Raw genomic sequence first — 26,452 nt, 5'->3', positions numbered from 1 at the left:
ACGGCTATGTTTACAGCATGATTGTCTAGTCTTTTTGGTAGGAGTGGGCTACTGAATTTAGTTTAATCTGTCTGTCACTACATAATGAAACAACGTGCATTTATATTTATCATTAATGGCATCATCAGCTGTCCCTGATTCGAGGATGACATCTACTCAGAGTTGCATGTTTCTTCCATGGGTCTTTGTGTTGACTGAACAGACTGATTCATGACCTGCATACATTTGGGCACATTGGGCAGGACGCCACACGAGTTGGGATCCGTGGTGCAGGGTTTGCTTCCGTTTCTTTCCTTCTCTGCCTCGTTGTTAAGACATTGTGACTTGAAGCGTGATGCAGCTTGTTGGACATGTTGCTATTCTGACCAATTGATGCAAGCTCCTCCTAGTCATTACTGTCAATGATACAGAGTGTCTTTAAAGTGTTTTCTTTTCCACTCCCCTTGCCGCTTGCGAGTTGGGAAACAGGACCTGGTGGGGGCAATGGTTTTCGACTATCTGGACACAGTCCATTGTAGTGGACTTTGCAGGAGTTTTGTCTGACTGCTTGTGGAACTGGTTTCAAGAAGGACACTAGTTTGTATGACGGTCCTCCCATTGAATCGGGAGGATGCAGTAGAGACATTTCTGGTGGAACTTCTCTAGCACTCTTGTGTTGCTGGTACACAGTCCAGGGCTCGCTCATACAGAAACATGGTGAGGACAACTGCTCTGTACTCTGAGACTTTAATTGACTTGTGGAGTCTTTGTTGTCAAACACTTGCTGCTGTAGTTTGTAGAAGGTTGAGCTGGCAGAGCTGATCCAGTGTTGGATATCCTCATCAATGGTGACCTTTTAAGAGAGGTGACTGCTGAGGTATGGGAAGTGCTCAACTTATTCCAGAGCCTCTCCTTCAACATGTATGGGAGGTGGAATATTTGGCAGACCAGGTGTGGGTTGATATAAGTTTTGTTTAGGCAACACTCAACGACAGGCTGCGTTTCTTGCAGTGCAGAATTGAAGAGTTTGAGAATAGCTTGCAAATCTGCTGCAGAGTGAGTAATGGTACTGCAGCCATCTGCAAACTGCAGATCATGTAATCTATGGTAGGCAGTTTAGTTTTGGCACAGAGGCGACTGAGGTTAGAGTTTTCCCTCTAGGTGGTAGTTAATGCTGACAGCAGAGGGCAGTTGATCTTTGAGGTGAATTATCACTGTCAGCTAAGTTATAAATAGTATGGGGGCTGTCGCACAGCCTCGTTTGACACCAGTTTGAATTGTGAAGGCATCTGTTTCAAATCTCCCACTGAAGACAGTTGCAGTCATATCGTCATGAAGCAATTGCAGGATTGTGATGAAGTTCCTTGGACATCCAAATCTTTGAAGCGCAACCCACAGAGCCTCAAGATTTACTGAGTCAAATGCTTTGGCTCGGTCGATGAATTAGGAGTTCCTGGTGTTGCACTTGACATTTTTCTTGGATTTGTCTGGCAACAAAGAGGTTCCTCTGGAAGGTTTAGAGCCACATTGTGTCTCCAAAGGATTTCCTCAGCCACAGGAAGTAGGTGATTCAGGAGACTGTGTCCGAATTTTCCCTGCTATGGGTAAGAGGAAAATGCATCCTGTGACTGAGGAAATCCTCCCAGATATAAAATCATATAATCACATAAGCCATCCAGCTTATCGGCCATCTCTTTTAAAGAGCAGTCAAGTTATTCTCATTCCCCATCTCTTTCCCCATATCTCTGCAGTATTTCCTCCTCCAAGCAGTTATCCAATTCTCTTTTTGAAAGCTACTATCAACTCACTTTCCAGTACCCTGTTAGGCAGTGCATTTTGTAAAAAAAAGCTTTTTCTCATGTTGTCTCCGGGCTATTGATCAATCACCTTAGATCTTTTCTCCTTCGTTATTGACCCTACATTATGATATTGACACAGTAAAATATTCTTCACCGGACTCTTAACAGACCCCATAAGAAGATATTAGGACAGGTGACCAAGAGCTTGTCAAAGACGTAGGTTTTAAGGAGCTTCTTAAAGGAGGGAAGAAAGAAAAGATTTGCATTTATATAGTACCTTTCATGACCACAGGATGTCTCTAACTGTTACACAGTCAATGAAGTACTTTTGATGTGCCATTGTAAATGTAGGAGATGCAGCAGCAGCTTCGCACACAAGCTTCCTCAAACTGCAATGTGATAATGAGCAGATTATTGTTTTTATTGATGTAGGGTGACGGATAAATATTGGCCAGGACATCAAGGCTTTTCATCAAAATGGTGCCATGGGATCTTTTACATCTTTGCTTAACGTTTCATCCAAAAGATGGTACCTTTTTGTAGGCTCACCCCAACTACCTGCACACACTGGTGACATGTTGGAATACAACTCCACAGGCTTGGCAGCCTCCGCTACGCCACCTGAATGTTTGTTGTCATATGAGCCTGGACATGTTCTCGAGTTACTTAAATATAGTTATAAGAAGCCACTTTTATTAAGCACATTTCTTCGGTCTTCACTGATCATATGGGGAGAGTCATGTGAGGTAATGCAGTGTGGTGATGGGTGACTGATCAGGAGCAGGCATTCTTGTTATAATTTCTGATACCCCGCTCCCCAAGATACAGAAGCTGATTTCCACTTGGCTAAAACCGGCAGCGTCAGTACGAGTGGAGTCAGAGCCTTGTTGGTCTGCACAGCTTAGTGCTATTGCATCCCATGGTGCAAGCAAGTACGGTAGCATAGTGGTTATGTTACTGGACTAGTAACCCAGAGGCCTGGACGAATGATCCAGGACAGGAGTTCGAATCCCACCACAGTAGTTTGGGGATTTAAATGAAATCTGGAATAAAGAGCTGGTATCAGTAATGGTGACTGTGAAACTACCGGATTGTCATCAAAACCCATCTGCATCACAAATGCCCTTTTAGAGAAGGAAACTTGCTGTCCTACCTGAGTGGACAGATATGACTCCAGATCCACAGCAATGTGACCGACTCTTAGCTGCCCTCTGAAATGGCCTAGCAAACAACAAAGTTGTATTAAAGAAGGTGGCTCACAACCACCTCTCCATGATGATTAGGGATGGGCAATAAATGCTGGCCTTGCCAGCGATGTCCACATCATGTGAGTACATTTTTAAAAAAACCTTACACTCCTGACCAGTGTTTTTGTACGTTTTAGCACCAGTAGTGCACTGTGACTCAGTCTACAACCGGTCTTAAACACCGGAGGAATCCTTGGCGGGTATGGAGTGGAAGAAGTTGCAAATTATGATGAAATGGAGCAAACGGGATGAAAAGACGAATAAGAAAAACTGAATGGGTTTTTAATCTTTGAAACTTGGCTTCACAAGATCACAAAAGAACTGGGACAGACTTTGTGCCAACTAAAGATAATTTAAGAAGCAGTCATTCCCCTGCATGACTTTTATTTCACCAATTCTTGAACAAATCACAGGTTTTCACCTCCACTTCCTGCCCCAGAATGACCATTGCCAGCATCGATCATTGGAACTGCTTAAGGAAAGGCCCTTCCTAACTTCTGCCCTGCGCTAGTCTTTTCTGTCTCTGTCTGGTTCTGGTGCCTAGACAAACCTTGAAGTGGTGCCCTGAATGTAAGGCTCCTCTGGGACCTGTGTTGTAATGAATTTGGGTTGTCTTAGCTGATTGTTTTTGGGCATGAGGCCACAGCACAAGTAATCCATCCTACCCTGGTGTTGATTGGCAGTCTCTGAGGTGGCATCAGGTCTCACTGGCACAGGAAGGGTGAGAATAAATGGGCAGGTTGGTAGGAGCTTTATTTCACATTTACACATCCGATACCTCCCCTGGCAGTGTTATCCCATCAATCTGAAATACGAAGATATTCCATTCCCCGGCACACATTTTCCCTCACATTAGCAAGAAGATAAATTATTTAAAAAGGTTTGCTACAAAACAAAGAATAGATAAATGAGAAGCTGAAACCAGTCAGTTTTGAGTAGAAACAAAACAAAAAATGCTGGAAAAACTCAGCAGGTCTGACAGCATCTGTGGAGAGAGAGACAGGGATAACGTTTCGAGTCTGTATGATGCTTCAAGTGTTGAGTAGAAACTTGTTACAAAACTACTTGTATTTGAAAATATTTATTTTCTGAGGAATATCCTTCTCGGTGGAGTGCTTCTGGCCAAGGAATTCGGAGACAGACACATTGATTCATAACATTGCATTATTATTTTCTAATCCTCCCTTGACTGCAAGGGTTAAGCAGAGTCAGCAGTGCAGCAATGCAGGGAACTGTTCAGTGAAGTTTTCATTGACTTACAGTAAGTTGTCCTTGACTATTATGAATGACTTTCATGGCATTCACTGTGATTCACTGTCAGTTTATCTGATGAGTCCGTCCTTTGAAAAGCACGGCTGCCAAATAATATTGATTTCTGCTGCCTGCAGGACTGAATTGGCTCAGTAATCAAAGCTTCTGCACTGAAGATGCCCTGCAGCTGCACCATCGCATTGTGGGGACTGCAGCAGACTCGGCCCAGGGGTCACCCCAGGCAAGGTACAAAGTCCCACCCCTTCTCACTCAGTATTTTTTTCTCTCTCTCTTTTCTCTCTCTCCTTCTGCATTCATTTGAACTCTGCCCTCTCTATTTAGATGCCTATCTACTTCCCCCTCTGTTCATCAATCTTCAGCTTAATCTCTATCTCTTTCTCTAACTTTAACTTTGCCTATCTCTTTCTATACCTCCTTTATCTCAATCACTCTCTCTATCCCTCCATATGCAGTAGAAAGTGTTTTTCCCAATTTTTGCCTATTCTTCTGCTTTCCAAAGGTTGTTTGATCAATTGAGTGTTTACTGCAGTATATGCCAACCTCAGTGCTGTATGAGATGGCCTTCAGGGTATAACTTTTAAACTGTGATAATTAGCAATTAAACATATACAGAAGCATATTTTTTTTTAGTCAGCTGAACAAAATTCAGATTGCACTATAGGTATCAATACGATATCTAAAAAGCTCCAGTATAAATGTCTGTGCATTATTTTTATATAAAAAGACAGGCAGATAGGTTCCTGTGATGGTCTCATATTTAAGGGTATTGCTCAGTGCAGTGCTAAGCCACACAAATTAAAGAGCACCAAGTTTAATCTCAGTTCAGGTTCTACAGTTGGCCTCAGCACTGCTGAATTAGGGAAGATGGTTGAAATCTCCCTCACCCTGATCACTGTCTGGTGATTCATGTAGATATTGGCAAAGAGAAAGACAACCTTTTGAGATCTCTGCACTTCTCCAATTCTGGCCTCCCACACATCCATGATTTCTTTCACCCAATCATTGGTGGCCATGTCTTCAATCATTTAGACTCTTAAGTTCTGGAACTTCCTCCCTGAACCTCAGTGCCTCTTTCTCCTCCTCCATGATGCTCTTTACCTCCTTTCTGTGGCTCAGAACCAATTTTCTTTTGCCTGATAATGCTCCTTTGGATGTAATGTCATGTTAAATGTGCTATATAAATATAAATTGTTGACTGGAGCTTTGATGCCTTCCACTGGCAAATAGTCTATGGACACTCACCATCCAGACTGAGACATGAAGGATGGCTATTTTTGCAAGTGCCAGGAATGCGTTGGCACCAGCAGAAGCCAAATGGGAGCTATAACAAGAGACATGAGAAAATTAGAAAAGTTTTGAGTTTTATTTTACAAAAAAGTTGTATGCTGGAGTTTTAAAATAAGAACTCTCCCTCTCATTCCCAACTGAGCGTGTTTGGGATCTGAAGGCTGAGTTAAGACCAGTATAAATGGACGGATGTCATTTTCTGACTTTGTGAGCTGCTTTGTAGAAGAAATCAACCTCTCTGTTTGCAAGCTGCAACCTTTCTGTTTGTTAGCAATTAGGACCATGCCAGGGACCTAACTCCTAGTGCCTCATTTTAACTCCCACCCTATTGTTCTTGCTTTTCTTTGAAGAATTCTGCATTCAAACTAGTTTTCATGCTTTGAGGAAGGGAAAGAAATATCCCTATCGGTTAAGTTTCCAGTCCTCCCATCCTGCCGGATTTCAGGAATTTCTGCCTCGCCGTTTGCTGCATTATTAGCAAGGTGAACTCTACAGCGTTCCTCCTCCCCATTTCCTCTCTACACAGAGTGTCTGGTTAAATGAAATCTGCGCTTCAAATCAGTCTCACTTTGGCATGCGTGCAAATGGAGTTTATCCCCTTAAATGTCCAGATTGCTGTGGGGATTTCTGATTCCAGTGATTCTTCATCCACTCCTGTCAAAGAAGGAATTGGGGGCTGACATTTCATTTAGCAGGATAACTTGCCCTCAGCCATCTGAGGATGAGGAGAAACATGATCAAAGATTTTTTTACCAGGATCGATTGCACTGCAATACTCCCTGAGCCATCCCCAAATTTCTTTGGGGTGGCTGAGTCTACAAGTTTCGTTTCAGCTTTACAATCAATCTCCCTTTTAAAAGTATCTTTTTTATCTCTGCAAGGTTGCCTCCTGAGATTTCTTTATCAAAGCAGCAGATGAATGGTCTTCACTTTCTCTGAGGGTCATTGGCCTGTAGAGTTTCTGCAAGAGTATCGTTTAGAAATTTGGCTTTAAAATACTTTTGCAATCCCAGAATGTAGTTTCAAAACCTGCTCATGTTGATGTTTTGAGCGGCTATCAGTGAGGGTGACTTAAATTAGGATAACATTGATTCAATCACTGCAGCTTTGAGTTTTATATAAAACCGTTGTAATGTATATGCCATCTCAGCTGTCGTCACAGAATGTCTTTAAATCTCATAGTAGATCAAGACAATTGCCTTGTATACTTTACAATACTAGAATTTTTCTTTTCCCTTGGAAAGTGGTTAGAATGTGGAACTTGCAACCACATCGAATAGTGGAGGCACAAAAATGAATAGGTTACGATCATAGAGTTCGATGAAGTAAATAAAGTGGAAGGAGGCTCGTGTGAAGCATAGGCTGGATGGCCTGTTTCTGTGCTGTAAATTCTGTGTATATGGCCTTTCACTATCCTGATAGTCATATATCGTAGATGAATAATTGTAGCAGTCATTCACTCTTAGTCTACAACAGACCCAGACATGTGATGAGGAAAACTTTCTCCAGTGGTGGAGAGATTTGGCACCACATCCAGGGATCTAGATAGACTGCCTGACTGCTGTTCTCCACATGCCAGGATCGTGACATTTTGGCCTGGGCTATCAAGTTCCTTGTAGGAATGGAGAATGTTGAGAGAGCCACTCTGAGTTCTTTGATTGAAAGAGAACCACTTTACTCCAAGCAAAGCTCAAAAACAGCTCACTATGTGCAACGTTTTACGATGCTTCAAATGAATTTGGCGTACTTTACAAATGTAGCTTTGCTGTTACCTAACAGCTGAACAACCAGAGAAAGTTGCTGCCTTGCCTACCTGCCCTTTCCACGGGGGCATGAGTGGCACCAGCTATATCTCCGGTCACTCTTTGCATATTGTGTTGATGGATGGACCTTAATCCATCTTTTGCGATTGTCGAAGATTGTGGTCACCTGTAGTGATTTGGTATTCTGGGTTCTGTTGTTTCTACATGTCTGCTCTCACAAGGCTGCCTTGTGCATCCAGCAGTTGTATTTGAGGTGAGATAACGGATAATACCTTGACTTTTAATTATTGTGAGCTTTATTATGGATAACTTGCCTTTTTTTGAGATTAGAGCACCTACTTAGTGTATTTCACTGTGGAAGAACAAAGCACTGAATAAAAAGGATTCCTTTCTGCAGGTTTTTACCACTTAGCACATAAAGGAAGAGATTGCATTTCTATAGCGCCTTTCACAACCTCTGGAAATCTCAATCAAAGCTCTTTACAGCAAATGACGTACTTTTTTTTGGCAAATCAGTCAGCTGGATAGATTCAATCACTGCAGCTTTGAGTTTTATATAAAACCATTTTAAACTATATGCCATCTCAACTGTCGTCACAGAATGTCTTTAAACCCCAGGTTAAAGAGGACTTAACCAAGCCTAATACTGTGCCATGCCAATTCCCTTGCCTGAGCTGGGCAGTGGTCGGTAGTGGGACCAACTGGTCAGTGTTTTCTCCCTGCACTCTTTTTCTTACCCTCCCACCCCCACCCCACCTCATTATCCAGTGGCATCAAGTCCCTGCTGCCATCCATGCCAAGATCAAACATTGAAACTTTCTTGTCTAAATGTCCTTCCCTAAAGGAGCCATTGATGGAGCTGCTTTTTCTGCTACTGGTTATGTTACAGTTAGGATAACCATTAAGGTGTTATGTGGTGATACAGTAGGATGTTGCTTCCTCTGCTTGCTGAATTCCTGTTGTGGGATTTACTCTTGTTCAGGGGTGGGATGGGAGAGTGAGAGAGGAGGGGAGGCAGAGATGGAGAGGCAGTGTGGTTCAAGAAGTTATGAATGAATGACAATATTAAGATGGATGCAATTGGATGACACTTTTACATGTGATTAATCTACCAAGTTCTTGTCCTGCAATTTCAGTGTTTGTTCAAAATTACCTGGGGGTGTGTTGGACCATGCCGAAGCAGATGTCCCAGCCAAAAGGAGGAAGAAGAAAAAGAAGAAACATCGGCAACACAAAAAGGATAAGACGAAAAATAGGGAGGATCGCACCAGCAGCGACTCTGATCCTGAGTTACTCGGAGATAAAGCCAAAGATGCTTGTGCAGTGAGGTGATTAAAGTTGCTGTCCTTTGCCAAATCTGTACACAGACGGGGAACAGTACAGCTTGAGCAAGGGGATTGGTCATGGCTTGAGTTGTAATATCTTTACTGATGACGAACATTAGTATAAAATCTATCAGTATCAGACTTGATCCACAGCTTTTTGGGGAAAGAGAATTGCAGATTTCCGCTATCCTGTGTGTGGAAAATGTGCTTCTTGATTTCACTCCTGAATGGCCTATCTCCAGTTTTGAGGTTGTGCCCTCCTGTTCTGACTTTCCCCATCCTAGAAAATGGCTTCTCTGTGAATATTCTGTTGAATTCTTTGAGCATTTAAAACTCCTTGATTAAATCACCCCTAAACCTTCTAAACTCGAGAGAAAAGAACCTGAGTTTATGAAACCTGTTCTTGTAATTTAACTCTCTAAACACCGGTATCATTCTGCTGAATCTACTCAGCATCCTTTCAGGGCCATTATATCTTTGCTGGCATGCATTGCCCAGAACTGAATGCAGTAATTTAGATGCGATAAAACGTTAAAAGAATTCATTTGGGCGGGTTTTGAAAGAGCATTTCCTTTAGTGGGGAGAATCGAGAGCAAAGGGGACATGATCTTAAAATTAGAACTAGGCCATTCAGAAGCAAAAGCAGGAGGCACGTTGCTTGCAGTGTGAAAGACTCCAAGGCTGTGGAGAGTGGGTCAGTTGGAGCTTTCAAGGTTGAGAGAGAATTTTTTCTTGGGTGAAAGTATCAAGGGATTTGGAGTAAAGACAGGTAAATGGAGTTGAGGTATGGATCAGCTGTGATCTGACAGATTAGCAGAACAAGCTCGAGGGGCTGAATGGTCCACTCCTGTTCCATTTTTGTTCTCAAATTAAAAGGTATGTTGCTATTGTTCTGAGGCAGTCCATCGGGATCAAGGATGACTTGCTCCCATTCCAATTTGGGCTCTGAAGTGGCTGATAAGTTTAATGCATGATCTGCAGCCTCTGCCACATGTGGAGCAGCTGGTGTCTGAAGGGATGGGTAGGTGAATTGTTTGGAGGTTTGTGCACTCCCTCAGATGTCTCGACTTTGCCTTTGTGTGTTCCCAACAAAGTCTACCAATGTGTTCGGTGCCTTCCTGAATAAGCCTTCTCCGTTTCGGTTGTTCACAAACCAGGGATTCCCGTGAATCGATGGGTATGTTTGATCTCTTCGGAGAGTTCTTATATCCTCCCGGGAGTCTCCTGCCACAACTGAGCTCTGAGTAGAACAACTGTTTCGGGAGCCTGGTGTCAAGCATATAAACTACGTACCCTGTCCAGTGAACTGGATTTGAGTAATTAGCGCCTAGATGATGGGCAAATTGACCTGGGAGTATGCCGTAGCGTGCTGCTGTGTATACTGTGTGCCAAGGCAGGATGTGAATTTGTCATGTGTTCCTCACAAGGCTGGTTTCTAATTTTAGTTAGGCCTTTTCCATGGTTGGTGAAGGAAGCTTATTTAAAATCTCCTCATGCTGTTCTCGTACAGCAGCTGGTGGTTAGCTGAAGGACTCTTTTTTAAGGGCCCTGGGTAGAAACTGCCAGCCCTCTGTCTTCAGAGGAGTGTAAGAGAATGGGGACAGTAATGACTACAAATGTCCCAATTGCTCCCCAGTCCCTGGACTGCATATTAAAAGCTGAAAGCAGGTGAGCGATCCCAGGGCAGTAATGGTGCTGCTTTGTGCTGGTTACCTGCAGTTTTTCCGAGTGTGAGGGGGGACAATTTGGGAACGTCTTTGAGAATAATTGACATTGGGTGTAAGCATCTAACAGCAGGTCTGGGAAAATCTGGCCCCCCCTTTGGATGTACAAATTTAAATCACCTAATTAAATTAGTTAAACTAAATATCCAATTGACTTTGTTTTTTTAAGTTGAGAAAGGAGATTCCAAGTTAGATACACATCACTGTGGACTTGTTGCAATTTTCAAGCACTCACTTGGTCCTGTTTCACAGACCCTGCTTAAAAAACAGGGTCATAATTTACTTTTGTTATTTTTGCAGGTCTGAAGCCAGTTCTGATCTTCCTCAGGGTAAATTCATGTGGCTGGATGACCTCCATTCACAGACTACACAGACCTTCTGTATTGATAGAAAGGCTGATCCTGCCAACTGGGAGTACAAATCACTCTATCGTGGAGATCTGGCAAGGTACTTGTAATAAGAAGAGTTGTGGATTTGATTCAGTCATATTTTCCTTCCTTATGCTAGACTGACAATACTAAGTGTGATATCTGAAGTAGGCACTTTACATAGGAAAATAGGACTACACCCAGTTCAGGATCCGGGGAGACCATTTCGTTTCATCTGGGCAGTCCCCAAGAGGTTGATTATTGCCACACATCACTCTCTACTTTTCGTACCTTTCACTCAATTTCTCTGCCAGATTTCTATCCAGTTTACTCTTGATTTCTTCACTTAGAATCATAGGATGTTACAGCACTAACGTGGTCTATTCAGCCCATCAAGTCTGTGCCAGGTCTTTTGAAGAGCAATCCAGTTACTCCCATTTCCCTGCTCTCTATCCATATTCTTTCAACTTTTTCTCCATCAAGTTTTTATCCAATTCTGTTTTGAAAGCTACCATTGACTCTGCATCTACCACCCTACCAGGCAGTTTAGTCTCATTCTTTAAGATTATCTTCATAACTTGTCTCTGATCAAGGTTTTAAACACTCTTGCATCACCTGTTTTTGCCTTGATACCAACTTTTGCTTGGCAGTGCTCTTGTGAAGGATCTTGGAACGTTTACCTACATTGAATGTGCTGTTATATAAATTCAAGTAGCAGTTGCTAATTTGACAGTATTGCTCATTGCTTTTTGCTGCCATTTATCTGTTCCATACTTAAACCTTGACTGTTAGTTTTCCAGGTGTTAGATATAATTAAGTAACTATAGCATGTGTATTTGCAGAAATGATTTTTGTTCAGCTTCCTTCAATTTTACTCCATTAGAACTCCCATGACTCTTGTCTACAGTACGTGATTGAATTTTCAAGAGCTCTGACATGGCTCAGCAAGTGCACAGGGCAACTGAGAGGAATAACTGCAGCTTGTTGGTGCCAACCATATCTTGAGAGAAAATGTGTATTTTTAAATGAGAGGCTTGCTGATGGATGCAGCTCCTTGCTCCATGAAGGGTGGAGAAGTTCTGTGGCTTGGAACACCCAGCAACTTGATGGCAATCCATTTCCCAAGGAGTCATTTCATATACAGCGTGCACTAGTAGAGTGTCTTCCTTATTGTCCGTTACACCCCTCTGGCTGACGCCTAAACAATGCCCAATGTCAATACTGCTTTGGCAAAGAGCCAAACCTAATTAGCCATGAGATGGAACGCCTCATTAATTGTCCTTGCAGCCTGACTGCTTTCACACAGTGGTAAATGGGATGTGTCCAGATCAATGATGCTTAACAGAGACTTGTCATGTTAATTATCTCAGTAGAACTCAGGAGAGTTTGTATCAACTTCAAAAATAAAGCGTTAGAGTCTCATTCTTGTGTTGCTGCAGGTTTTTCAGACAGCAGTTATACTAGCAGCTAGCATCAACTTAATACACCGTGAGAGCTCTGATCCTGGGGAAGGATATATCGGCCTTTCAGCACAGATGTACCCAGAATGAGAGCTTAAGAGAGTTAAATTATGAAGATGGGTTGCATAAACTTGGCTTGTACAGAGATTGGGAGGTGGCCTGATTGAGGTTATAAAATGTTAAGATTTGGTATAAAGAAACTATTTTGTCTGGTGGGGGAATCAAGGACAAGGCGATATTATAACATGAAACCCGGGCCATTCAGGAGTAAAATCAGGAAGCGCTTTTACACACAAAGAGCAGTGGAAATCTGGAACTCTCTATCCCTTGAAAGGCTGGGGATAAAGAATCAATTGGAGCTTTCAAGATTTGGAGAGATTTTTGATATGGGGTAAATAGAGGGGAGGTGCAGATCAGCCGTGATTAGCTGAATGACCACAGGTTCGAGGGGCTGAACTGTCTACTTCTGTCTTTAATATCTCTCATTCCTATTCTTAAGTTAGCTTTCCCAGGCATTCTTCATCTGATTGCCTTGATACTGGTCTGGGGATACCGCATAAATCTACAGTGTCGCCATGAACTTGGAAGTATCTGGTACTTTGGGGTCAGTCCAACACCAAAAGATGTACTTTTTACCTTGTGATTAGCCTTTTTAAATTCTAATCAGCAGCCTGGAGAAGGTACAGAAGAGATTTACCAGAATGATACCAGAGTTGATGGTTTTCAGTTATGTGGAGAGAGCTGAGAAGCAACGATTGTTCTCCTTAGAGCAGAGAAAGTTAAGAGAAATTTGATTGATGGGTTCAAAATTCTGAAGAGTTTTGATAGAGTATATAGAGAGAAACTGTTTCTACAGGCGATAAGCGGAGGACCCAGGTTTAACATAATTGGCAAGTGAGGAAGAGTTTGCAGCATGTTATAATCTGGAATTCACTGGCTGAAAAGATGGTGGAAACAGATTCCATAGCGACTTTCAAAAGCGAGTTGGATACATGTTAAGGTTTTCAGGGCTGTGGGGAAAGAGCAGAGGAGTTAGGTCTAATTCAGTGGCTCTTTCAAAGTCAATAAGCCAAAAAAGGTCAGGACGCAAAAGACCTGGGCATGGTTCTGAATGAATTCTTTGTGTCTGTCTTTGCGAAAGAGTGAGATGGAGCAGTTATTGCAGCTTGGGGGGGAGGAGTCTGAAATATCGGATGGGATAAATATAGTGAGGGACGAAATATTAAGTGGTTTAGCATCCTTTGAAAGTGGCTAAACCACCAACTCGGATGAAATTTATCCTCCGCTGCTAAGAAGGGACGAGATAGCTGAACCTCTGACCATCATTTTTCCACCCTCTTTAGCTGCAGATGTGGTACTGGAGGACTGCTAACATTGTATCATTGTTTAAAAAGAGAGGAAGGGCTAGATGAGTAACCAGAGGCCAGTTATCCTAGCCCCATGGTGGGCAAATTACAGGAAAAAGTTGAGACAATACAAATCGTCATTTAGAGATATGCAGAATAAAAAAGGACAGCATGAATTTAAGGGAAGGTTGTGCTTGAATAACTTAAGTGAATTTTTTGAGGAGGTAATAAGATGGGGGGCGGGGGTTAATGAGGGTAGAGTGATGTCGTATACATGGATTTTAGCGAGTCTTTTGACAAGGCCTCGTGTGTCAGGCTGGTCAGAAAAGTCGAAAGCTTGTGGAACCAAAAGGTAAATAGCAAGCTGGATCCAAAATTGTCTCAGCGGCAGGAAGCAAAAGGTAATGGTCGACTGGTGTTTTTGTGACTGGAAGGCTGTTTCTATTGGGGTTCAGCAGGGCTCAGTACCAGGTCCCTACATGATGCAAATGCCAACGATTTAGACTTAAAATGCAGGGGCTATGATTAAGAAGTTTACAGTTGATATGAAAATTAGCCACGTGGTTGATATGAAGAAAACTAGACTTCATGAAGATATCAGGTGTGCACCCAGGTTAGACTGCAGTTGGAGTACTGTACAGAGCACTGCTTACACTTCTGGTCACCACATTACAGGATGGATGTGATAAGACTAGAGAGGGTACAGAGGCGATTTACGAGAATCTTGTCAGTATTGGAGAATTTTAGCTATGAGGTAAGATTGATTGGCTGGGATTGTTTTCTTTGGAACAGTGGAGATTTAATTGAAGTATATAAAATGGCCCCGGATAGGGGGAATAGGAGGGACCTATTACCTTTAACAGTGATCAGAGGGTATAAATTTAAAGTAATTTGTAGCAGGATTAAAGGGAAGTTGCGCAATTTTTACACCCAGAGGGCGGTGGGGGATCTGGAACTCAATCTGAGAGGGTGGAAGAGGCAGAAACCCTTTATGACATTTAAGAAAACACTTGGATATGCACTTGAGGTGCTGTAACCTACAGGGCTATGGACCAAGGGCAGGAATTTGGGATTAGGTTGGATAACTTTTTCTGCAGCCTGGGAACAATGGGCAATATGGCTTCCTTCTGTGTCGTAATTTTTTTCTGTTTCTGGTAGATATGATGGGCCGAATGGTCTCCTTTGTGCTGTAAGATTCAATGACTCTGAAAAGTTGGCTTTCTCTACTCCTAGGCCTGCGTTTTGGAGACACATTATCTCAAACTCGAGTGGTGCTAGATATTTCTCTTGGCCACAATCATACTGTACCCTGATCATACTTTTTCACCTAATGTCATGGATGCTAGGTAACATTGCTTAAGGTTATCTAAGCCCCCAATGGGTTTGTGAGGAAATGAATGGAGTGTGGTTCTAATTCCAGGTCCAAGGTTCAATGTCTGGCCTGTGTTGAGGTAATTGTTCTTGGACAATGGTGCAATTGACACCTGTATACCTGGGCTGGGGAGAGGAGATCATCCAGGGTTCCTGTGTCTGTTGTTAACCTGTGACTACTGCTAGATGAAGACAGGAGTGGTTATGGCAGTGGTAACTCCTCCACTCTTTCCTTGAATAACCTGACCATGCTAACTGATGAAGCTGAGTCAGGCAGAAATTGGTGACGTTATGATGTTGAAAGTAGGCAGACTTGGTGATGGAGTGGAGTGGATATGTGGTTGGAATTTCATCTTGTGGTTAAATAGGATGCCAAGGTTGTGAATAGGCTGATTGCACATGGAAAGGCAGGAATCAGCACCCTTGAGAGAGATGGCAATTAAAGTTCCCTAAGGATTTCCTATGTCACTGAGCTTGACTCTGATGGTTGAACTGAGGGTCTATGGAATTGGTTATCTGCCACAAACTGATCCTGTATACTGGAATGGCCACACTTTTCAAGGGCAGTTATGAATGGGCAATAAATGCTGGCCTTGCCAGCGTTGTCCACATGCCATGAATGAATAAACAGATAGAATCCCTTACCCTATCTGAAACTCTCGTAAATTCTTTTTTGCATCTGGCACCTTGAGATCAACGTAATTCTAATCCAACCAATTCAGTAGCATTAATATTGAGAGAGGATGTGAAGGGATTTATTCAGAATGTTCTTTACACTAGATTAGATTATATTAGCTTTGTGCGTAGTTATCAATTGATGGTTAAATATGGTGATATGTATTTCAGATATAAGAGGAGCATGGACGCCTGCCTTGGCCTCAACACCAAAAAGCAGCACGTTATCTGGGAAGATTCATCCCGAAAGAAGAAAAAGGCAAAGAAAAGAGATGATCGATATTACAGCACATCTAGCCTTCAGCTCTTGAACACTGACTCAGTTCCTGTTCACCGTGGAGAGGCTTTACAAGAAGATGTTCCTGTGCCTGGCCCAGGCTCCTTCATACGAGTTCCAGACTGGGTAGAGAATGACGGTAAATGCTCAGGCACCATCACCTGCTTCAATCCGCTTGGGATTTATGATGCATCCACCACTCTGTGGCTACAGGGAAAAGGCCTAGAGGAGCAGGCAGAGCAAGTCCGAGTGCCCCTGGACAGCAGTGAGAAGATAAACTCAACTACAATGGCCAGAGTGGAGAAGTTCAATAGAATGTTGAGAGAAGACCCTGGGAATGTCCGAACCTGGATGGAGTTTGTTCATTTTCAGGTGACTACTTGAAGCATTCTCACCTTATTGAATTCATCGTGTTTGAGGGTGGGATGAGCCTATTATTTCATTCCATACTCCTCTGTTAAGAAACGTAGGTGAACAGACAATGCTGTTGGTGCAGAGCACCATCACGGGTGAAACCATTGGGAAGAAATTTAGACCAGTTGAGATGATGGGGTGGCTTTTAGCCTCAGCCAGTGTGAACACGGGGTAACTGTATTTAGTCTAATTGCTTCCTAGCCATAACGCTCATCGGAAATTCCCACTCTTGATTACTGTGCAGCAGCATTCTGCTCAAAGTGGGCGAGAATGATGGCAGCTGAGCGCACAATTGAATTTGGCTCATTGCCCCATCATTTCACTAACTATGTTTGTTCATAAGGAATTGGGGTTTCTTGGTTTCATTACTGGAAGACTGCTACCACGCTGAAACAGAGTTTCTTTCATTTTCTCATCATGACTTAGCATTGATGTAGGCCATGGAGAAGTGATATAGTCATTCACCTGAGAGTGCCACATCAAAGCTTATTGCAGAAAATAAAAGCCCATGGCATAGGGGGTAAGATATTGGCATGGATAAAAGATTGGCTAGCTAACGGGAAGCAGAGTTGGCATAAATGGGTCTTTTTCTGGTTGGCAGGATGTGATGAGTGGTGTGCCACAGGGATCAGTGCTGGGGCCTCAAAAATTTATATAAATGACTTGGATGAAGGGACCGAAGGAATGGTGTCTAAATTTGCTGACGATACAGAGATAGGTAGGAATGTAGATTGTGAAGAGGACATTAGGAGTCTACAAAGTGATGTAGGTAGGTTAAGTGAGTGGGCAAAGATCTGGCAAATGGAGTATAATGTGGGCAAATGTGAAATTGTTCATTTTGGCAGGAAGAAGCTTATCTAAATGTTGAGAGATTACAGAGCTCTGAGATGGAGCAATCTGGGTGTCCTAGTGCATGACTCACAAAAGGCTAGTATGCAGGTACAGCAGGTAATTCGGAAAGTTAATAGAATGTTATCAGTTAATGTGAGGGGAATTGATTACACAAGTAGTGACGTTATGCTTCAGTTGTACAGGGCATTGTTGAGATCACATCTGGAGTACTGTGTGGAGTACTGTGTACAGTACTGGTCTCCTTCTTTAAAGAAAGATGTAAATGCATTAGAAGCAGTTCAGGGAAGGTTTACTAGACAAATACCAGGGATGGGTGGGTTGTCTTATGAGGACAGACTGGACGGGTTAGGCTTATATCCACTGGAGTTTAGAACAATAAGAGGCGACTTAATTGAAACCTCTAAGACCCTGAGGGGTCTTTACAGGTTGGATGTTGAGAGGATGTTTCCTCTTGTGGGAGAATCTAGAATTAGGGATCACTGTTTTAAAAAAAAAAGGGGGTCGCTCATTAAAACAGATGAGAAACTTTTTCTGACGGCTGTGAGTGTGTCTTGGAACACTGTTCCTCAAAAGGTGGTGGAAGCAGAGTCTTTGAATATTTTTAAGGCAGAGCTAGATAAATCCTTGATTAACAAGGGGATGAAAGGTTATTGGGGGTAGGCAGGAATGTAGGGTTGAGCTTACATTCAGATCCGCCATGACCTTATTGAATGGCGAAGCAGACTCAAAGAGCCGAGTGGTCTACTCCTGTTCCTAATTCGTACCTGTAGGTTCTCTGCTTGTGCATTTAGCTGGGAGAGTAAACTGGGCTGTTTAGGCTTGGTTCACTGAACCAGAGAGCTGAGAAATGGAAGGTCCTAATTATAAACCTGAAGGATATTGCATTTAGGGTTCTGACTGATGTCTGTATCAACCAATCTCATGGACTTTGTCCACTTGTATCTTTTTATACATTTATAACCTTGCTGCAGGAGAAAGACTTTGACTGAGTGCTGTAGATTTCCTTGATTATTTTTCTTTTATTCACTTATAGGATGTGGGCATTGATGGTAAGGTCAGCATTTATTTCCCATCCCTAATTGCTGTTGAGAAGATGGTGGTGAGCTACTTTCTTGAACTGTTGCAGTCCATGTGGTGTAAGTACACCATTGTGCTGTTAGGGAGGGAGCTCCAGGATTTTGACCCAGTGACAGTGAAAGAATGGTGATGTAGTTCCAAGTCAGGATGGTGCCCCATGCATCTGCTGCCCATGTCCTTCTGATGATAGAGGTCATGGGTTTGGAAGGTACTGTCGAAAGAGCCTTGGTGAGTTGCTGAACTTCATCTTGAATGGTGTACACTGCTGCCACTGTGCACTGATATTGGAGGGAATGAATGTTTAAGGTTGTGGATGGGATGCCAATCGAGCAGGCTGATTTAGCCTGGATGGTGTTGAGCTTCTTGAGTGTTGTTGGAGGTGCACTCATCCAAGCTATTGAAGAGTATTTCATCACAATCCTGACTTGTGCTTTGTAGATGGTGGGTAGGCTTTGGGGAGTCAGGCGCTGAGTTACTCACCACTGAATTCCCAGCCTCTGACCAGCCACAGTATTCATGTAGCTGGCCCAATTAAGTTTCTGGTCAATCGTAACTCCCAAGATGTTGAGGGTAATGCCATTGAATGTCATGGGGACATGGTTTAGATTCTCTATTGTTGAAGATTGTCATTGCCTGGTACTCGTGTGGCTCAAATATTACCTGTCACTTATCAGCCCAAGCCTCAAGGTCTTGTTCATATGGACAGAGACTGCTTCAGTATCTGAGGAGTCACGAAAAGTGCAGAACATTGTGCAATGAACTGCGAATATTCCCACTTCTGACCTTATGATGGAAGGATGGCCTTTGATGAAGGATTTGAAGATGCTTTGGTATAGGGCACTACCTTGAGGAACTCCTGCAGCAAAGTATTGGGGTTGAGATGATTGGTATCCAACAACCATGATCATCTTCCTTTCCGTTAGGTATGACTACAACCAGTGGAGTGTTTTTTCCCTGATTCCCATTGACTTCAATTTTACTAGGGCTGCCATGCTTGGTCAAATGCCTTCTTGGTATCAAAGACAGTCAATCTTGCCTCACCTCTTGAATTCAGCTGTTTTCTCCACATTTGAAACAAGGCTTTAATGAGGCCTGGAGCAGAAAGGCTCTGGTGGAACCCAAACTGAGCATCAATGAGCAGGTTATTGGTGAGTCATTATCATTTGATAGCACTGTCAATGACACCTTTCATCATTTTGAGAGTAGACTGATGGCACAGTAGCTGGTCAGATTGTATTTGTCCTGTTTTTTGTAGACAGGACATAACTGGACAATTTTCCACATTGTCAGGTAGATGCCAGTTTTATAATTATACCGGAACAGCTTGGTTACTGTTTGGCCTTGTTTCTTTGTTCACCGAACCCATGCTGGATGAGCCATGAATTGCATCAACAAAAGGTGATAAATAAATCCATGGCTCAATTACTTTGCCACCCCCTGCCCCAAACCATTGAAAGATTTTGAGAGGTGAGAGCCATCAAGAGGAGAATATGGTTTGTCATGAGAGTATAATAATTTTCATATTTTTCTGGATTATTGTAAAGTAGGTTTTTTTTTGGGGGGGGGGTGGTTATGTTGTTATGTCTGTGTGTGTGATTTAATTACATTTTGTAGCCAAGCAGACTGCAAGTTGAAGTTATCAAAAGAAGTAAGGTGTAGAAGTGTCTTTAATATGCTAATGAGTAAATATGGTTGGGGTCTTAGCATGTAAGATGTAAAGGGAATTTACATTTTTAGATAGATGAAGGGGATTTGAATTTCAGAGAGGCTAATGAGAATAGTAGCAACATGAAAATATTTATAAGGTAAAATTCCAAAGACATAGGAAACAATGGAATTTACATATTAAAAAGGCAGAAACATGTATAAAGGAGAATGAGGCTGAGTGTCAGGAGAAGGCATTGTGAGATCTAACAGAAGGGTGCGAAGCTTCCAGTATTTGTGCATTAAGCCTGTTGTCTACAGAAACCAAAACTGGAGAAAGCCATTTTGAATTCCACTGTCCAGGATATTGTTAATTTGCTGGATCTGTTTAAAATCTAAAAATCTATTTTTGGACCATGGCCTTAAATGGGGTGTAACTGGGAGTCAGGTTATTAGGAATTTTAGAAGTTATTATAGTAGTAACTTGTAGACTCAGGTATGTGCTTAAAATCTTTTCTTTTGTTAATATTTTAATTTTAGTTTTTTAAAATAAAACTCTCAAAGTCTTAGTGGACTTACTTATTTCTGAATTCAGGGCATGCATCTCGAAATAAATACAAATTGCAAAACCATCGTCACAGTGCGATCAAGTTTCCCTCGTGGATTTGATCTGCCTGGCACGCATCATCTGCCCCGTCACAACAAGTTTAAGTAGTATGGTTTATTGTCGTCCCGGCTGTCCTCTGTTAGAGGAGGATGTCCAGTCAGGGTCACTGGTTTCGGCCATGGGTCTTAATGTGACTGAACCAGCTGCTTCTCAAACCACAGACCATTGGGAACGTGGGGGCAGGACATCCCACAAAGTAGTGGGATTCGGAATGCAAGATATGCTTCCTTTCCTATCCTTCTCTTCCTCATCATCATTAAAACATTGTGACTCAGTATGGATGGAAGAGTTAATTGAGTGCAAAAGCTCTTTCCCCACCCATCATGTTAAATGCTATTGCGTAATAAAAGGAAAATATGTATGTAATCTCTCTGAATATGACTTTTGTCCATATTGTGTTTTAGTTTCCGTTTCAGAACTGAGGCAAACCACAAACTAATTGATTGAATTGCAGAAACATGGTTTTATCACATTCCTTGGTGAAACCAAAGGAAGCCATGTGCTCCACCGTTGACAGTTGTCTCTAATGGGTCTTCCTCCCTTCAGGATGAATTAATGAAAGGCCCAAATCCATATACAGCCACTGCAGAGGAAGCTGAAAAAAGGAAGAGGTCACGACGGGTTGTCTTGGAGAAGAAGCTGGCCATTTTGGAACAGGCCATTGAAAGCAATCCCAACAACGCTGAACTGAAAGTAGCCCGGCTGGAGCTCGCCAAGGAATCTTGGGAACCGTCCACTCTGGTCAGTGAATGGAAAAAAGTGGTCTTTCTTCACCCAAACCACACCGCCCTCTGGCAGAGGTACCTCCTGTTCTGCCAGAGCCAGTTCAGCACCTTCTCGACATCGAAGGTGAGCAGTATCTACGGCAAGTGCCTCAGCACTCTGGCAGCTGCTCTGGATGGTACCCTATTATCCCATCCTGCGTTACCTGACACGGAAGAAGCCATGCTTGGTAAGGCAGCGTTTTAATTTAGATTATGTACCTTGAGTAGTCAGTATTGGGTTACTGTACATTTCTGACTTCCGTTATAGAATTGTTACAGCACAGAAGGAAGCCTTTCAGTCTGTTATGTCTGTGTCAGTTGTCCTTAGGAGCAATTTATCCAGTGCCACTCTCTTGCCTTCTCCCTGTAGCCCTGCACGTTCTTCCTTTTTAAATAATAATCCAATTCCCTCTTGATACCTCAATTGAACCTGTCTCCCCGACACACTCGACAGTACATTCTAGATCACTCGCTGTATGGAAAAGTTTTTCTTTGTCGTCATTGCTTCTTTTACCAACTACCTTAAATTTGTGCCCTCTGGCCCCACTAGTGGGAACAGTTTCTCCCTGTCTCATCTGTCCAGACCCCTCATGATTTTGAATACCTCTATCAGATCACCTCTCAATCTTCCCTTCTCCAAAGAAAACAGTCCCAACTTCTCCAATCTATCTATGTAACTTTGGTCCCTCATCTCTGGATTCTCTTGAATCTTTTCTGCACTCTCTCTAATGCCTTCACGTCTTTCCTGAAGTGCGGCACCCAGAACTGGACGCAATACTCCAGTTGAGACCAAAACAATGTTCTGTGTATGTTTAACATAGCTTTGTTGCTTTTATGCTATATGACCCTATTAGGATGCTGTATGCTTTCAATCGCTCTCTCAACCTGTCCTGTCACCTTCGATGACTTATGCACATATACACTCAGGTCCCTCTGCTCTGACAACCCCTTTAGAATTGTACCCTTTATTTTATGTTTTCATTCCGTGTTCTTCCTATCAAAATGAATAACTTCACGCTCCTGTGCATTAAATTTCATTTACCACTTGTCTGCCTATTCCACCAACCTATTTATGTCCTTTTGAAGTTCTACTGTATCCTCCTCGCAGTTCACAATACTCCCAAGTTGCATATCATGCACACATTTTGAAATTGTGTCCTGTGCACAACAGTCGAGGTCATTAATATGTATATCAGGAGGATTGAGGGTCCCAACACCGACTCCATTACAAACCTTCCTCCAGTCCAAAAAAACATCCATTAACCACCACCCTGTTTCCTGCCACTCAGCCAAATTTGTATCCATGTTGCTACTGTCCCTTTATTCTGTGAGCTCTAACTTTGCTCACAAGTCTGTTATTATAAAATGATAGAGGGTCTCTGGGGCTATCTTGCACCAGGATTTCTGATCATCCAGTGACCCTGTTAGGATGTGGGTGTACATGAACTTTGTATGTATATTATAGTCATGATGAAAGAAAGGAGAAGTTTCTTTAGCATTGTCATAGTGTTGTAATGTAGGGAATGCAGCAACCAATTTTCACATAGCAATGTGATAATGATGTGATAATCTGTTTGTTTAGTGGTTTTGGTTGAGGGGTAGGTTTTGGCCCAGGAAACTAGAGAGAACTCCTCTGTTTTTCTTTGAAACAGTGTCATGGAACCTTTTATGTGCACTTGAGAGGGCAGACAGGGCCTCTGTTTAACATCTTGTGGAACATAGGAACAAAATGGGACCGCTTTTTAGCCCCTCAGCCCTGTTCCGCCAATCATGGCTGAGTTGTGACCTAACTCCATATACCCAGCCTTGTGCCCTATATTTTGATAAGTCGAGATGACAAAAATCTGTCAATCCCAGGTTTAAAATGTTTAGTTGATCTAGCATCAGTTGCCTTTTATGGGAGAGATTTTCAAACTTTTACCATCTCTTGAGTGCAGAAATGTTTATTAACTTGACCCCTGAAAGTCCTGGCTCGAATTTTTAGATGATGCCCCATGGTCCCCATAGTAGATTCCTCAACCAACATAAATAGTTTTGCCCTCGCTCGCCCTTGTGCTCCCTCTCCCCTGCGCACTCTCTCTTTCTCTCTCCCCCTCCCCCCCGCGCTCTCTCTCTCTCCCCCTCCCCCCCCGCTCTCTCTCTCTCTCCCCTCCGCTTTCTCTCTCTCTCTCTCTCTCTCTCTCCCCCGCTCTCTCTCCCCCCCCCGCGCTTTCTCTCTCTCTCTCTCCCCCCCGCTCTCTCTCTATCTCTCCCCCTAATCTCCATCTCCTACCACTCGACTAGGTTAATAAATTACCTTCAATTTGATGAGATTCAAGTTTAGCTAACAGTTTCTTATGAAGAACTTTATCAAAAGCCTTCTGGAAGTCCACATAAATAATATCCATAGGTATTTTCTTGCCCACTACTTTAGCCCCTCTTCAAAAAATTCAGTCAAATTTGTCAGACATGACCCGCTCTTTATGAATCCATGCTGGCTCACTCTGATTGGATGAATGTTTTTAAGGTGTTCAGTGACCATATTCTTGTTTATAGACTCTATAAAGATGACACCTCTGACGGTACATTACTGCCCTGGAGTGTCAGCATTGATTTTATGCTCGTGTTTATGAATCTACAATATATTGACTCGGAATCAAGAGTGCTACCCAGTGAACAAAGGCTGGCAAGTAGCCTAGTGACCATGTCATGTCTCTCACTACAGTTTTAATAGTCTGCACTTGGTATTGGAAAACAGCAACAACAACTTGTGTTTGAATGGCACTTTTAATGTAATAAAGCGTCCCAAGGTGCTTCACCAGAGCATTATGAAGCAGAATTTGACATTGAACCCCTTTAGGTGTTGCAGGTACTGTGTCTCAAAACTGACAACATGGGGACTGAGTCTGTGCCGGATTTGGGATCTTGCTGGTTTTGGGGTCGGGCAGTTCAGGCCAGGTCATGTAGGGTGTTAAGGGTGTTTTTCAAATAAGGATGGCAAAGGGCAATTATGAAAGAACTAGAGGCAATGCTGCAAGATAAGCCAGGAAATTCTTTGGAACTGCTTCAGGTCTGTCAGTGTTACTCTGTGGGAGATGTGGCAGAGGCTCTGTTTATGCATTTACATAGGGTTACCCCTTCACTTCAACCAAGTGTTGGAGGTGGAGTGGGAGCAGCTCCAGGGAATTTCCCAGCCTTACACTTAGACCAAAGATGTCGGTGAGGAGGGAAAGTCAGGTGATGGCAGCTTAAAAAAAAGTCTGGCTTTTGCACATGGCCGGTTTTCGAATAGCTGAATTTGAGGCACTGTATCTGTATTAGGGAAGGTGACCAAAAGCTTAGCGAAAGAGATGGGGTTTAGGGGTCTCTTAAAGGAGGAGGGAGAGGTTTAGGGTGGGAATTCCAGATCTTGACAGCTGATGACATGACCACCAGTGATGGAGGGAAGGAAATCCTAGATGTGTAAGAGACCAGAATTTGATGAGTGCAGATATCTTGGAGGGTTGTGGGGCTCTGTGGAGATGACAGAGAGAGGAAGAGCCTTCCTTAGTAGCTAGACCCCTACCTTCATGACTTGTAACTTTGTTTCTGTCTTTCTGATTCCCGTTCTTAGTTTCCCATCGATTACTCACCGTCCTCACCCATTGCAAAATGTCCTGAGATCCGTTTGTGTGTGGGAGGCGATTGTATAAATACAAGTTGTTCAGGTTTTAAATTTTTTTTTAAATTTGTTTCTCGTTTTGCTGGATTCGGTCCTTTTTTTTGAAATTCTCTTGTACTCTTTCTTACAGCAATTTTCCTGCAGCAGTGTCATTTCTTGCGACAGACTGGCCACTCAGAGAAAGCCATTGCCCTCTTCCAGGCTCTCATTGACTTCACCTTCTTCAAACCTGACAGTGTTGCTGGCCTGATAACCAAGGCACAGGTAAAGGCAGCCCTTCCTCACTGGCTTTACGTATTCACTAACAGCCTTGTGGTTTCATTACACATTAAGTCAGGTCATCTGATAATTCAGGTGCTAAATGCAGCGCTCTGGTATGTTACTTAGCCATACATTGGCTATCTAATAGAAGACAGAGTTGGGATAAGGGGGGCATTTTCAGGATGGCAACCTGTAACTAGTGGAGTGCCACAGGGATCAATGCTGGGGCCACAGTTATTTACAATATATATTAATGACTTAGATGAGGGAAGTGAATGTACAATCACCAGATTTGCAGATGCTGCAAAAATAGGTGGGAAGGCAAGTGGTGAGGATGACACAAGGAGTCTACGGAGGGATACAGACAGGTTAAGTGATGGGCAAAAAGTGGCAGTTGAAATATAAAGTGGGAAAATGTGAGGTTATGCACTTTGGCAGGAAGAATAGAGGAGCTGAATATGACTTAATTGTAGAAAGACTGCAGAAAGCTGCAGCACAGAGGGATTTGGGAATTCTTGTGCATGAATCCCAAAAAGCTAACATACAAGTTCAGCAGATAATGGGGAAGGCAAATGGAATGATGGCCTCTATTTCAAAGGGAATGGAGTATAAAAATAGGGAAGTCTTGCTAAAACTATACAAGGCACTAGTTAGACCACACCTAGAATACTGTGAACAATTTTGGTCCCCTTATCTAAGGAAAGATATACTGGCATTGGAGACAGTCCAGAGAAGGTTCACTTGGTTGATTGTTGGTATGGAGGGATTTTCTTATGAGGAGAGGTTGAGTAGGTTGGGCCTGTACTCATTGGAGTTTAGAAGAATGAGAGGTGACCTTATTGAAACATATAAGATTCTTAGGGGGCTTGACAGGGTAGATACTGTGAGGTTGTTTCCCCTTGTGGGAGAGTCTAGGACCAGAGGGCATAATCTCAGAGTAAGGGGTCGCCCATTTAAAACAGATATGAGGAGGAATTTCTTCCTCGGGGGTAGTTAATCTGTGGAATTCTTTACCGCAGAGGGCTGTAGAGGCTGGGTCATTAAGTATATTCAAGGCTGAGATAGACAGATTTTTAATCAGTAAGGGAATCGAGGGTTATGGGGAAAAGGCAGGAAAGTGGAGTTGAGGATTATCAGATCAGCCATGATCTCGTCGAATGTTGGAACAGACTCGATGGGCCAAATGGCCTACTTGTGCTCCTATGTCTTATGGTCTTTACAATGATACTGAATGATCCCT

The 26,452-nt window shown here is 42.8% G+C and overlaps 1 protein-coding gene across 2 annotated transcripts in view; it reads left to right on the top strand.

The window, feature by feature from the left end:
* nrde2 (NRDE-2, necessary for RNA interference, domain containing) overlaps positions 1–26,452 on the top strand; it is a 61,770-nt gene that overhangs the window by 2,024 nt on the left and 33,294 nt on the right. Inside the window, exons 2-7 of one of the 2 annotated variants that reach the window (XM_041215269.1) lie at positions 4,414–4,522; positions 8,484–8,675; positions 10,697–10,843; positions 15,788–16,265; positions 21,094–21,499; positions 25,082–25,215. In XM_041215269.1, the coding sequence (XP_041071203.1) occupies positions 4,414–4,522; positions 8,484–8,675; positions 10,697–10,843; positions 15,788–16,265; positions 21,094–21,499; positions 25,082–25,215 (1,466 nt within the window). The remainder of the gene's footprint in view (positions 1–4,413; positions 4,523–8,483; positions 8,676–10,696; positions 10,844–15,787; positions 16,266–21,093; positions 21,500–25,081; positions 25,216–26,452) is intronic. The other variant, XM_041215270.1, reaches the window with a different exon arrangement.

This window comes from Carcharodon carcharias, chromosome 20 (assembly GCF_017639515.1).
Source record: "Carcharodon carcharias isolate sCarCar2 chromosome 20, sCarCar2.pri, whole genome shotgun sequence".
Taxonomy (NCBI): Eukaryota; Metazoa; Chordata; class Chondrichthyes; order Lamniformes; family Lamnidae; genus Carcharodon; species Carcharodon carcharias.
The sequence above is the reverse complement of the archived record's forward strand: the minus strand, read 5'-3'. Positions and strand labels throughout refer to the sequence as shown.